The following is a 12,243-nucleotide window of genomic DNA, read 5'->3' on the forward strand; positions in this document are numbered from 1 at the left end:
GCGGCGGGGACCGCCGAGCTCAACAGGCCGTTTCCTTCCCTGGCGCGACTTCCCGCAGGATGATGTGTTTTTTTAGTGGTCTTTTTGATGGTGGGATTTTCCCCAGCCCCTCGCTGGATACCCTTAAGCTGGCCGGAGGCTTGTCCCCCCTCCTGTTGTCCTGACGATATGGCAGTAGCACTTCCTGCTGTAAATCACTTCGTGATACTTTTTGAAGCGCTTCTTAAAGGCGGCACTGTAACCAACCCGCTTGTCGCTGCCCGTGGAGAGCTTAAAATCCTGTGAGCTGGAGGCTGTTTGCAGGGCTGGCGTGCGTCATGGTGCTGCTGTTAGTCTGCACAGAAATGGTAGAAATGTAGTCTGTTACTGGCTTACTCTTGGCACAAATGTAATTCCCCTTGCTCTGCCTTATTGGTGTACGCTCTGTTGTTTTGGACACAGTTGTAGTTACCGTTGCCGTCTTCTCGTGGTGGAAAAGGCTATTTTCAAATAAACATTCAGAGGTACAGGTGTACTAAGCAAGAACTACAAAAAGTAAGCTTTATTATAACGCTGTACTAGGGATAGCTCTTCATTCTGGAATAATTTGAGTAAATAGAGTTGTTCACGATTAAAATTTATGAGGACTTGAATTTTGAAGTCTTAGCTGTTAGCATTTTTTAGAATGTTTTAAGTAGCTATTTTAATGTAGATTGCTGTTATTACATACTGCTATTTTGATGTTTCTTTGATTTTCTGCAAATACCTACTGAATCAGTCTAGACATCTTTTATTTTGCTACTTGTATGAGCACCTTCCTATGGAATAGTATTGCTGACTCTTTTTTTCCAGCTTATTAATGCCTTTTTTTCCCCTCACAGAGCATGGTGAGAAGAGGAATGGATGTAACATGATATCCTTGGAGTCCTCAAAACACACAAATTCTGCAAAGATTTGGGTTTCGGTTAAGTAATACAAAGAAAATGGATGAATCAGCTTTGCTGGATCTGTTGGAGTGTCCTGTTTGCTTAGAACGCCTTGATGCTTCTGCAAAAGTCTTGCCTTGCCAACACACGTTCTGTAAGCGCTGTCTGCTGGGCATCGTAAGCTCTCGAAATGAGCTTCGATGCCCAGAGTGCAGGACTTTAGTGGACTGCAGTGTTGACGAACTTCCCAGTAATATTTTACTTGTTAGACTACTGGATGGCATCAAACAGAGGCCTCGAAAACCCAGCGCCGGTGGTGGGACTGGCAGCACAAATGCTTTAAGGGTCCCCATCAACACTGTAGCTAATTGCGGATCAAAGGACCCGCAGACCTCTCAAGTTGGACAGCAGCAAAGAGTGCAAGCACGGAGCCCTCCTGTTAGGGTAAGTACTATGCGATGGTGGTATTTTGTTGCAATCATATCTTTTCCTGCACTGTTTCAAAACATTTGCTGGCCTCTGCTTCAGCCGGAGGGGCAGTCAGATAGTAAATATGGCAAAACGTATTTTTGAGAACTGTTGTAGATTTCTAGCAAAACACATCAGTGTTCTTATCGGTATTGGTTTAATGTTATGTAAATACCACTAATAATGGGTCCTTATTAAATCTCAGTTTTTGAGGTAAGGAGAAGAAAAGCATCTCAATACTATAATTGCCTTATTAAAAGGAAGTCAAATAGAACAAGATAATTTATGTGGAAAGCTTAAGTAATTGTTAAGGATAAACATCTTGTGAAGAACACTTGAAATTTTTCTTGGTTTGTCAATTGCAAGTTTTTATTTTGGCTCTTGTGCTTTCTGTAATGATTTTGACTGTCAGTAAATTTCCTTTTAATTAGATCTAAGGAATGTTAAACATGAACAGGGAAATGACATTCTTGTTGAAGTCATGAAGGTTTTGCCATTGGCTTCTAAGGAGCTACATTTTTAGGTTTTTTTTCCTTTAAAAAGAAATATTTGAATTACTGTCATCTGGTGGGCTATTTGTACTCTCAGTCCTCACCCCTTCTTTAATTAGTTTTTTCTCAAAAGTATTTTTTCTGTGATTTAGAGGATCTACGTACTGTAATGGGAAAACATTGCCTTCTGTCTGTATTCCTTTTCCTTCCTGGGATCTGTGCAACCTGTAGATTCTGTCATACTTTATAATTTAGACTCAGTAGCCTCATTTATGATTATCCATTCTAGAGTCTGTATTGGGGAAATACAATTTTATGAGATGACTGACCTTGCTCTGTTTTATCTAATGTCAAGGCAGATAAGATTCTCTGAAAGGTCCTGCTGTCCATTTTGTGATGCTGGTGTATTCAGGGTTCCTCTGTTTGAAGTTTCTTGAATGGTTTAGGTAGTTTTCTTTCTGTGAAGTTTATTTTATTTTTAAGAAATGCCTTGAGTAGTTCCAAGGAGAGGGCTTAAATGTGCGTTTGGCAGGGCTAGTCTTTGTTTTAAAGTATAGCTGAATGATTTAAGTTTCCTTACTCAGTGAAGAAAACCTTACAGTGATTTGTCCTCAGTTGTACTTAGATGTTTGGAATCTATCTAACACATCTTAGATATGCCTTTTAAGTTTGCATGAGGATTTAAAATACAGGTGTTCTTCCATTAGATTGTATTGTTTTCTCTGCTTGATAGAGACTCTCATTAGGCTCTTTACTTTAGAATATAAAAATAATAATTATCATGCCACTTCCTGTTAATGAGTTCTGCTCTACATAGAGATTAATTGGTAAGGGAGGAGAGAAGATGATGTGGTGTTTCTCTTTCTTTCAGAAGGTAAACCTTAATAAATACTGCAAAGAAGCTTCAGCAGTATCAAAACCAGTCTGGTCTTCTCCAGAACATTAAAGTGTTACCATGATACCTTGCATTTGCAAAAGCTCTTCAGTTTAAAACAAAGCAAAATACCCATATAACCTTTTTTCTATATTTTTCTGTCGACTCTTATAAGCCATCTGTATTTTCGGAGATGGCTTCTTCTCCCAAAAGGCTTCTGGTGCACCAGTGTACTGCATATGTGATAGACTGTGCTTCACTTTCTCAAAGCCTTATTAGAAAAAAATAAAACTGAATATGGAATATTCTCTCTTTTTTTTTTTAATGTTCTGTAATATCCTGTTGTGCAACATTTGCATTTCCAGATGTTGTACCGAGTAGAAAGTGATAACATATGGAATGTTGCTTCAGTTTATTAGTTATGTTGTACCATTTGCCATTAAAATTGTGACCATGTGCATTCCTCGTGCAATTAACTGATACTCAGTGCATATTAGTAATAGATTTCAGCATTTTACAGTAAGTCTGAATACGTCTTTGTTTCTGGGGTTTCACAGGCATTCTTATGTCGTCTTTCCTCTGGGAGATGGAGGAAGATAATCTTCTCATCTTTTGTCTACTTTTTCCAGACCCCTTTTTTACTAGGAGGGCAGTACTTATAAGAACATGAGCCAGCTCTGAGGGATAAGAAGGGAAAGAGATGAAGAACTTTCCCTGGTTCTATATGACAAATGTTTTTTTAAAAAAAAAGAAGTCCAGAAAGCAAAATGCCAATTTAATAGACAATGTTGAAGTGAATGCCCTACTTGTTTAGCTAACTATACATAAAGATGGTTACAAACAGAGTTCCTCTCTGGGAATTGGAGAGGAAAATCTGTTTCTAGATGAGTGGCAGAGTCAGATTTCCTAAACTAATTTTGCTGAAGGGGAGCTAGTAAATGAAAGTTGCTGTTACGTTAAATGAAGTGAACGTAGATGAAGGCTGTCGAGTCATAAACGTTCTGCTTATACCCTGAAGTAATACTAAGCTCATAAATGCCCTTTCAGAGGATGCCATAATTTTCAGAAAAGGTTAATACAGCATGTACTGCAGCGTGATTTCCTGAACTGTATCAATGACTGTGGAGCTGCCAGCCCTGTTACTGCACAGAACTATGTATATTGCCTTCTTTGTATGTATATGGTGACACATGGCAATAAACAAACAAATCGTTCCTTGAGTCTTAAAACTAATGAAGCTGGGTGGGTGGTGGGGATTAACAAATCCTGTGCCTTCTATCTCCCCCACTTCAATAACCCTGTTTCTTTCTGTAACCTCTATAATCTTTCACTGCTGTAACAACTGCAATTTCTCTCTGCAAGTTCTTAACCTCTTTCTATTCCTTGCTGTTTTGATGCGTGAAGCCTTCTCTGCCTTCCCCCGGGTACCAGTTGGACAAAGGCAGTGTACTGCTGTACTTGATGGAAGCTGTGTTTGCTGAGCAGCCAGCTTGCCTGGGAGAACAAATAATAGTTAACACTCATGCTGCAGCTTCCTCTCTGGTATGGATGCTAGTTTAATGACTTTCTCTTATTTTTTTTCTAAGTGAAAAACTTCAGCTACGTTGACAGCTTGGAAGAGCTGTAAGAACCACAGCCTCCTTGGGACTAGTTATCAGGAGCAAGTTATTGAGGACTGTTGAGGGACTGCGTGATCACATAAGCCTTGTTTCCTTCAAAAGAGCATTTGAAAATTCTAGGGTGCTTAATTTCAAGTTTATGCTCATGTTATTCATCTTATTGTTTTCATAAAGTATGTCAAACAGGTATTATCTTTCGTGCCTTAAGGTAGTTTTACAAGGGTATACTTATTGTAGGAGTCTTAAACGTAACTGTGCACGTAAGTTGATAGATGTTGGAGAGGTATTCAAATTTCTCTACTAGACGATAGATTTAAGTTGGTAGCCAGTCAACTTTTCTATTGTATTTTTGATTGAATTTGTATGTACCTAAGACATAGCAATTCTGCTAGTTTCTTTATAGACCCAGTTTTTGAAGTTAGAGCTGTCTTCTCAGCAGAACCTAGCATGTAGTTCTCTAGATAGTCTGAAACCTCATCACTGCTGAAAATATTCTTATAATAATGTTTTCAGCTGTTCTCTGGACTGCGTGTAGGCAGGAAGAGATAAGTGAAGGTTTCAAATTATTTCTCTTTTTTCAAAAGAAAAGCATGAATAGCTCAAAAGTTGGCCTCGCCTAATCGAGTTGATGCTTATGCTGAATTGATGTATTGAAGTATTGATAGTGTAATTTGGGTATATTATACTTTGTCAGTGGGAAACCTTACCAAGAAATATTACAGACAATGGGAAAGTTCTAAAGCTTTTTTGTTTTGTTTTTTTTTTTAAATTTTATTCTGGAAAGCTAATATCTCTGGTAATATGGCTTTTGGTGAAGTCTTCTGAAATGAGAGGGTAAAGGAACATTACAGGCTATTAGAAGATGCTCATTTAGGTATTAAAGACTTTCTAACTTCATCAATAATTTCTTGCTCTGTGCATACGTAAACCTTTGTTTTTCTATTGAGAACCACCAATATCTGACATGTTTGTGATAAATTCTTACAAACTGAAGAGGAAATTAAAAAAAACACAAGCAGAAGGTTGTTCCATGAGTTTCTGCTAATGCTCAGCTTTGTTGCATTGTAGTATAAACCCACATGTCCATTCTCCTTATTGTCTAACACAGGAAAGCAAACAGTAAAATTTTAAATTCCCCCATCCATACTGCCACAGCAGCAGTCATTTATGATCCAGTAGACCTGCTTGGAACTGCTGAAGTAGCTTTAATGCCCAAAGGGAAAATAAATGGACCCAGGTTCTCTTCCACAGTTGAACTCAGCACATGTCTTGGGGCAGCAGGGACAATGGGCCACCTTCTGGTGTGTGAGGACTTCAGCAGGTCAGGCTTCTCAGCTGGACTTGATGTGTGATATTAGCAATTGGCTTTCTTTCACCCTAACCACCCTGGAGAAAAGAGTTCAGGGTGGCAGCTCACACAGCTTGACTATTTAGCAGGATTCAGAAACCTGATAGGATCTGAAACAATTGCTGGTGTTGTAGCTATGACACTTGCTGGCTGACTAAGGTCCTGGCAGAACATAGTTGTCAAAGGAAATTTACTAATGATTAAAATAAAGCAATGGGACTGAAAATGTGTGTTCATAAATCAATAACTTTATTAAAGGATTGAAAATAAATACGGGGATTGCCAAGCATAGTAGCAGGCGTAGATTGGAACAGATGTTTAAATCATCTCTGAACAAGAGTTAGCAGAATAAAACAGTACATAGAAATACCATATCAGTAAACATCTGCTGGTCAGATACTCTTAAAAGAGGCTCACGTAGCAATAATAGATGAGTTTGTAGAGTATGCTGCTTTGGGGAAAAAGTGGTTGTAGAAATATGCAAGAAACATTGATTAATGCAGATAGTTTCACAATTGGCATTTGTGATGGTAGGCTGGAGAATCATTACTTGATGATACGATCCTCAAAATCAGGTATTTGTACAAAGTTGTACAATTTTGGGGTTTTTTAAGTATTTTGTTGTTGTCTGTGTAGTTTCAATTATTCGTTCCTGCATATATTCCATCCTATAAAAGTAAGGAGTGTGGAGATGCAACTGTAACACGTGAAATACCTTAATTGGAGAACGTGGAGATAGACACCTATTTGTATTCCGGAATTATCATTAGAAAACATTTGGGAAAGTCTCTCTAAATCATACATGCACGCTTTTGTTTCCTTTCACACTTTCTGAAATACCAGATTATCCCTTTACAATTGCTTGTACAATTTTAATTACTTCTTTGTAACATTTTCACATCTCATGTTAAGCTAGATAAAATTTAATGGAGATTATAAATATAAAAGGAAAATAGACTGTCTCTCATGGTGTTAATGTGTTTCCTCTCCTGGATAAGTAATTAAGTAAAGAGAGGGAGGATAAGCAAAAGGAGGAATTGTCTCAGTATCCAAAGGCATTGGGCTAGGATAGAGAGCTTCCGGGCTCAGTTCCTGGCTCTGCCACAGACATTCTTTATAACCGTGCACAGAGTTGTTCAAAGCTCTTTGTGCCTCTGTTTCCCATCTGCAGATATGACTGATAGTACTTCCTTTGTTTGGCTTGCTATTTAAACTGTATATTCGTTAAGGCAGAGATTGGCTTTCTTATTTTGGATGTATCTATAGGGTGTTTTACAATGGGTCCACAGTTTCAGTTGAGGTCAGTAGATACTGCTGTTCGCTCTTTAAATCACTGACTTCCACATTACTGGAGAGCTGTTCATAATCCATTTCCTGTACCAAAGATGGTCCAGTGCCTAGTACTACATTGTTAAGAGAATTTCATTTTGTTTTGGATGTTTAATAGGGAATCAAATACTTCAGTGAGGAAAACCCAGGCACTTAAAAATATCTTTAACCTGGCGTTCTGTTCTTCAGCTAGAGAAATCTGCATCCAGCTGGCACACTGGTGTGTAGATTTGAGTGTCTTTTGAAAAGAATAAAAAGAGAATATATAATGTGAATGGTGTTGGTAGTATGGAAATATTTAATTCTGTACTTTGAACTTTGATAGCAATCTTTAACCTGCCAGCTAACATTAATCTGCTTGATAAAACAGCTGCGAAACTAGTGTAATCCCTTTATTTTGAAAATAATTAGGATTTGAAGTAAGGTGATTTATAAACTAAAAAACAAATCCGCAGTATTTAAGTGTGATACTTAAATCTCTTTTTATTTCTTTCTGACAGCCTTTTTTTTTTTTAAATTAGTAGAACATAATGTTGTAGGATTACTTTGTTTTCATGTGGAAGAGGGGGCTCTTTACTTCCCTTCATCTTCCAATTTAATATTCCTCCATTTCTGTAGAGTCATTTAGAACAGCCTACCTGAAATAAAATGGTGTCTTTTTTTACTCCACTGTAATTTGGCTGGTGAGTTACAGGTTATTGCTCTACTCAAAAAGCTTTGATCATTCAGAAATTTTAAACTTCTGCGCAAAAAGGAAGTCTAAAGCCCTTACTTTTAATGGGCTCGTGAAGGGGAGCAGTTTTTTTTTAAGAGAATAAAAATCTTTAATTTTTCTCTTATTACCACAGAAATCAAATACCAATAAAATTGCTTTGCAGAGGTGGTCCAGGGTCTGATTAGCAAAGTCAGTCAGCAGAGCTGTTGTTGTGTTTCTGTATGCTTAGTGTCTGGTGTTCTGCAGTGGCTACCTCTTGTTCCATGGCTTAATAGACATCCTGTACGGCAGGAAGAGCTGAAGGGGCTGACTGGGATGGGGTCAGCTACAAATCCTTCTCCACTCTCCTTTACGCCAGTGAAATGGTTTTCATGTGGGAATTCTGCTTCTTACCTCTGTGTTTAATATCTGGATAGGAACTGCAGAAAACAACAAGCCCGAAACTGCAGCTGTGATAATAAAACTGGAAACTTGTTATGTTGAATTGTTTGTCTTTCTTTTGGTGGATTTCCTCTTGCAGTGCATTTGGCCTTCTCCTTATGATGTGCTTAACACCTTCCTTGGTCTTTTCTTTGGCTCCATCGTTGTCCTTTATTCAAACATTCTCTCGCCTCTGATCTTAGCGTACCACTTCCAAGAAAAAGAAAACATATATCTTTCTTCCCTCTTGTGTCCTATTTGTCCTTGAATGTGTCAAATATAGGGGAAAATAAAATAAACAATGAGAAAGAAAATGTTCTGTTGAGGTATCTGGACTACAGACACTCTTGTGGTATGTATGACTAAGTTTTCTAAATGAATGAGGAGCATAAAGTGTAGGTTAATATTATTGTATTGCTTTGCCTCCTTTGGTTTAAAGTTTTCTTTTTTTTTTTTTCCCTTCTTTAAATCATTGCCTGTATGCACGTATGAGTGTGGACAAGAATGTGTCTCAGTAATTAAAGCTGAAATATGTGGTCAGCCCAGTTCATACATACACCTTATTACTGGGTGCACAGAGGACAAGCGTGCGTGTGTGTGGACCGAGAATGGCTGCTTTGAGGAGAGCTGGATTAATTTTAGGAAGGAAATGGCCCTGAGGTGGGAGAATCGCATCTCCCAGGGAAGTATTCTTTTCTGTGCTTCTTATCTTTTTTCACCTTCCAAACTCATGAAGATTGCTTCAGCCTTTCTGATCTGTCCTGACAAGCAAATGGATACCTTGACTCTGGCATGCGTTCAGAATACTGAAGAATGTTGGTGTCGTCTGTTGTTACTTACAGGTTTCCACTTTCCTATAGATCTAAGAGGGAGAGGAGGAAAAAAGCTGCTTCAAAGGCAGCTTCTAAGAGATGATGTGTGCCCCTGGTTGAGTGCTGTGTTGCAATTTTGTGAGGCTGGTGTACTTCAGTTATACTTCAATGTCTGCAGTCCAAGCCTGAAGCATTAGGACAAGGAAGCAATAGCTCCACTACTTTAGAAGTCTTTTGTTCTCCTTTGGTTTCCAGCTGTGTCAAATTCTGGCCCAGCAGGGCTGACAGTTGAAGTTATCATCTTGGCAGGCATCTTCTAGACGTAGCACTGTCTGTGCAACCAGGATCCTGGGTACAGAGGGGGAGATGGCTGCACTGTCCTCTGGTTGTCAGATTAAGCAGTGGGGCTAGTCCTAGTTAGAGCTCTGCTGCCCTGAGGGTGCCTGAATCACTGCTTTGGTTTGTTCTTATCCCATAGATGTTGTCAGGGCTGCTATGCAGTTTGGGCAGAAAGTCCCTAGCTGGGCTTGATCAGCACAGAGGCAAGCAGTTAAGTCTGTTTTTTCTTCTGTATGCTCTTAAATGTCAGGAAGTCATCAGGACTCAGGGAGATGCTCTGGAGATAAGGACAATCACTCCAAAGACAGAAACTGAGCCCAGTATTTGGAATTCTTTGACGTGTGATACTTAGATGCGTATCTTTAAAATGTCATTCAATGTTTCCTGGAAACATAAAGGCTTGGACTTTCCGGTTGAGGGGAAAATGAACCACAGAAGTCAAACTCAACTCTTCATGTTTCAATTACAGCCACTGTTGCCAAAGTGTCTCAGAACTTGAGCTGCTCGGTACATGAAAATCAACTGTGGTGCATATGAGCAATCCACCACAGAAATCATTTATCCCCATACCCTCAGAAGCTTAGGACTGTGGCACTCATTTGACACTTGTTGTGGCACTCAAGCATGTGATTTGTTATCCAAAGCTAGGTTTTTGTATAAGCGTAAGAGTATGAACACTTCAGAATTTTAAGTAATTTAGTTTCTTGTCTAGGTCTCTGTTGCTACCTTGTTTGGTCCTTGATTAATTCACCACCACCACCTATAGTACAAGCACTTAAACTCTCAAGTATAAGACAACATGTCTGATCTCCTGAAAATGAGAACAAGATTCTCGTGTGCGTGCTGTCTCTCTCACAGTAATTTTGTTTGAAACGGTGCTGATATGCTCAGCCTTCCACGTATGATTTTTAAAATACAGTGTAAATTTGCATAATTTTTTGTTGTTTTGTTTGGTTTTTTTTTTTAAATTGAACTAAAAGCTCTGGTCTGGTGATTACTTTCTGTCTTCCAAGTTGGCATGATTATTCAGAGTCGAGTATAGATTGTCCATTTTTATTTTTTGTAAGTGTGCCAAGTATAATTTTCCAGTTTCTAGCTCAGAAGTATACTCTTCATCATAAATGCATTTTGATCAATGGTAAGCATTTCAGTGTTGCTTAAAAATTAATACAGACATCATTCTCCTCCTCTCTGAAGTGAAGGAGTGCTGCCGGTGTTGCAGCCAGTGAAGATAAGCCAGGCATCAGAGAGTGTCCTGTTGGACTTTGTAACACCTGAAGTGCGCCTCAGTCTTTAGCGTTCCTTTGTTAATAAAACTGATTTTGTTTCATGGCATTAGTTTTCCAATGTTCTTTTTTTAAATAAAGGAAGTATGTGCATATTACCTCTTTTGACTGCCTCAGCACCTAAACTTTCAAAATATACATGTACATTAAAAGCTTTTGAGAGAAGTCAAACACTGTTTTGTCTTGTGTGAACCACATTTTTACAAGACAAGCTTTTGAAAAGCTTTGGTTAAAGACAAAAGTGCTCACTCCTACCAGGCTTTCAAGCTGCTGACCGTGAAAAGGAATGTAGTCTTCCTCGTACAGAGGACCAAGAGCATCAATACCAAAGAATTTGAACCAAGGCACTTCACTTACTCTTTATTAGCATGCTATCTTAATTCTTTAGGTTCTAGTCTGCATTTTATTTATATTTAAAAAAAATGTGGAAGACAGAAGCACTTCTGACTGATTAAAAAGTGTTAAGATGAAAAGTATTCGAAGATAATCAGATGACAATCTGAGTTGGCATATATAGGGCATAGCCGTTCTAGAAGCTTATTTTAAACAAATCCTGTAAAAATGAATGCAGTGTGCTGTGGCAATGTGCTTCTCAGTAAAGATGAAGCTTTTATTCTGAAGCTGAGAGCTTGCTAAAAGAAAATCAATGTCTCATGGTCCTTCACTTTTCTTGTGTATGCTGGTGCCTTGCTATTTCACATGGTTTCCTTTTTCATGAGCTAGATAATGATCTGAGAGGAGACTCTTAAATCTTATCCACACTAGCAGAGTTAAGCCATTTTCAAAACCTGTTTAATTTAACACAGTTTTTAATCCACAGCCTTATTAAGTTAACAAGCCTTCTGCCTTGCCACCAGGTTCTTTAATCTTCTTAGATCTTCGGTCTAAGCAGGGCAGGGATAGTCAATAAGCAGATGAATAGATAATCTTTCAGAAGACATATAAGTCTTCCAGAAATATGTTTTGATAGCTATACTGAGTTTTGAAAGGTTGAAAAATGCTGATCTGAACTTCCATTGAATATAAGACACGCTACCACAGCGTCTACAACTAGAGGAAAAAGTTGAAAGGACTATCACTTATTTTTGTTAGGGGGGAATAAAGGATTATTTTTTTTAATGTGTTAATTCCCGCTTTACAGCCCAATAAAATTGGGTTAAATTTTAAATGAAGGGTTAATGACAACAGTTTGTTTCCTTGCCATTGTGCATAGGTAAATTAAAAGCTACTTTGTGGTTGTTTCACAAGCTATCTTTGAAAATATTTCGGGCAATCAATAATCTGTGGACCAGAATTTAAAAAACATTGATAATTTGGTATTGGCCACCTGCAGGCTGCATATTACTTCTGTTCAGTTTTGGCTCTTCTAGCCCTGTTGAACTTAAGCTGTGTCCATCTCCTGAGCAGAGCTGCTGAGGTAGCGGAGCCAAAGGAAGGAAAAAAACAGTTTATAGTGGAGGAAGACTAGGCCAGACACGTTCAACACAGTGCTGGAGCAGAAGAGGTGGATGTAGGGTGCAAGCCAGGTCTGGGAGATGCCAAGGGTGACCTTGTGTTTGGTGAGGGAGGCGGAAGAGCTGAGCGCAGAGGGAGTATGATGCATGGAAGCAGTCACTCATCTTGTTGAAAAAATGGGA

At 38.6% G+C, this 12,243-nt stretch overlaps 1 protein-coding gene across 1 annotated transcript in view; it reads left to right on the forward strand.

The window, feature by feature from the left end:
• Positions 1–861: 861 nt before the first annotated feature.
• The window catches only part of SH3RF1 (SH3 domain containing ring finger 1), a 91,657-nt gene continuing 80,275 nt past the window's right edge, over positions 862–12,243 (forward strand). The window contains exon 1 of the mRNA XM_014945693.1: positions 862–1,349. Within this exon, the coding sequence (XP_014801179.1) occupies positions 963–1,349 (387 nt within the window). The 5' untranslated portion in view covers positions 862–962. The remainder of the gene's footprint in view (positions 1,350–12,243) is intronic.

Source organism: Calidris pugnax, unplaced genomic scaffold (genome assembly GCF_001431845.1).
Source record: "Calidris pugnax isolate Ruff unplaced genomic scaffold, ASM143184v1 scaffold15, whole genome shotgun sequence".
NCBI lineage: Eukaryota > Metazoa > Chordata > Aves > Charadriiformes > Scolopacidae > Calidris > Calidris pugnax.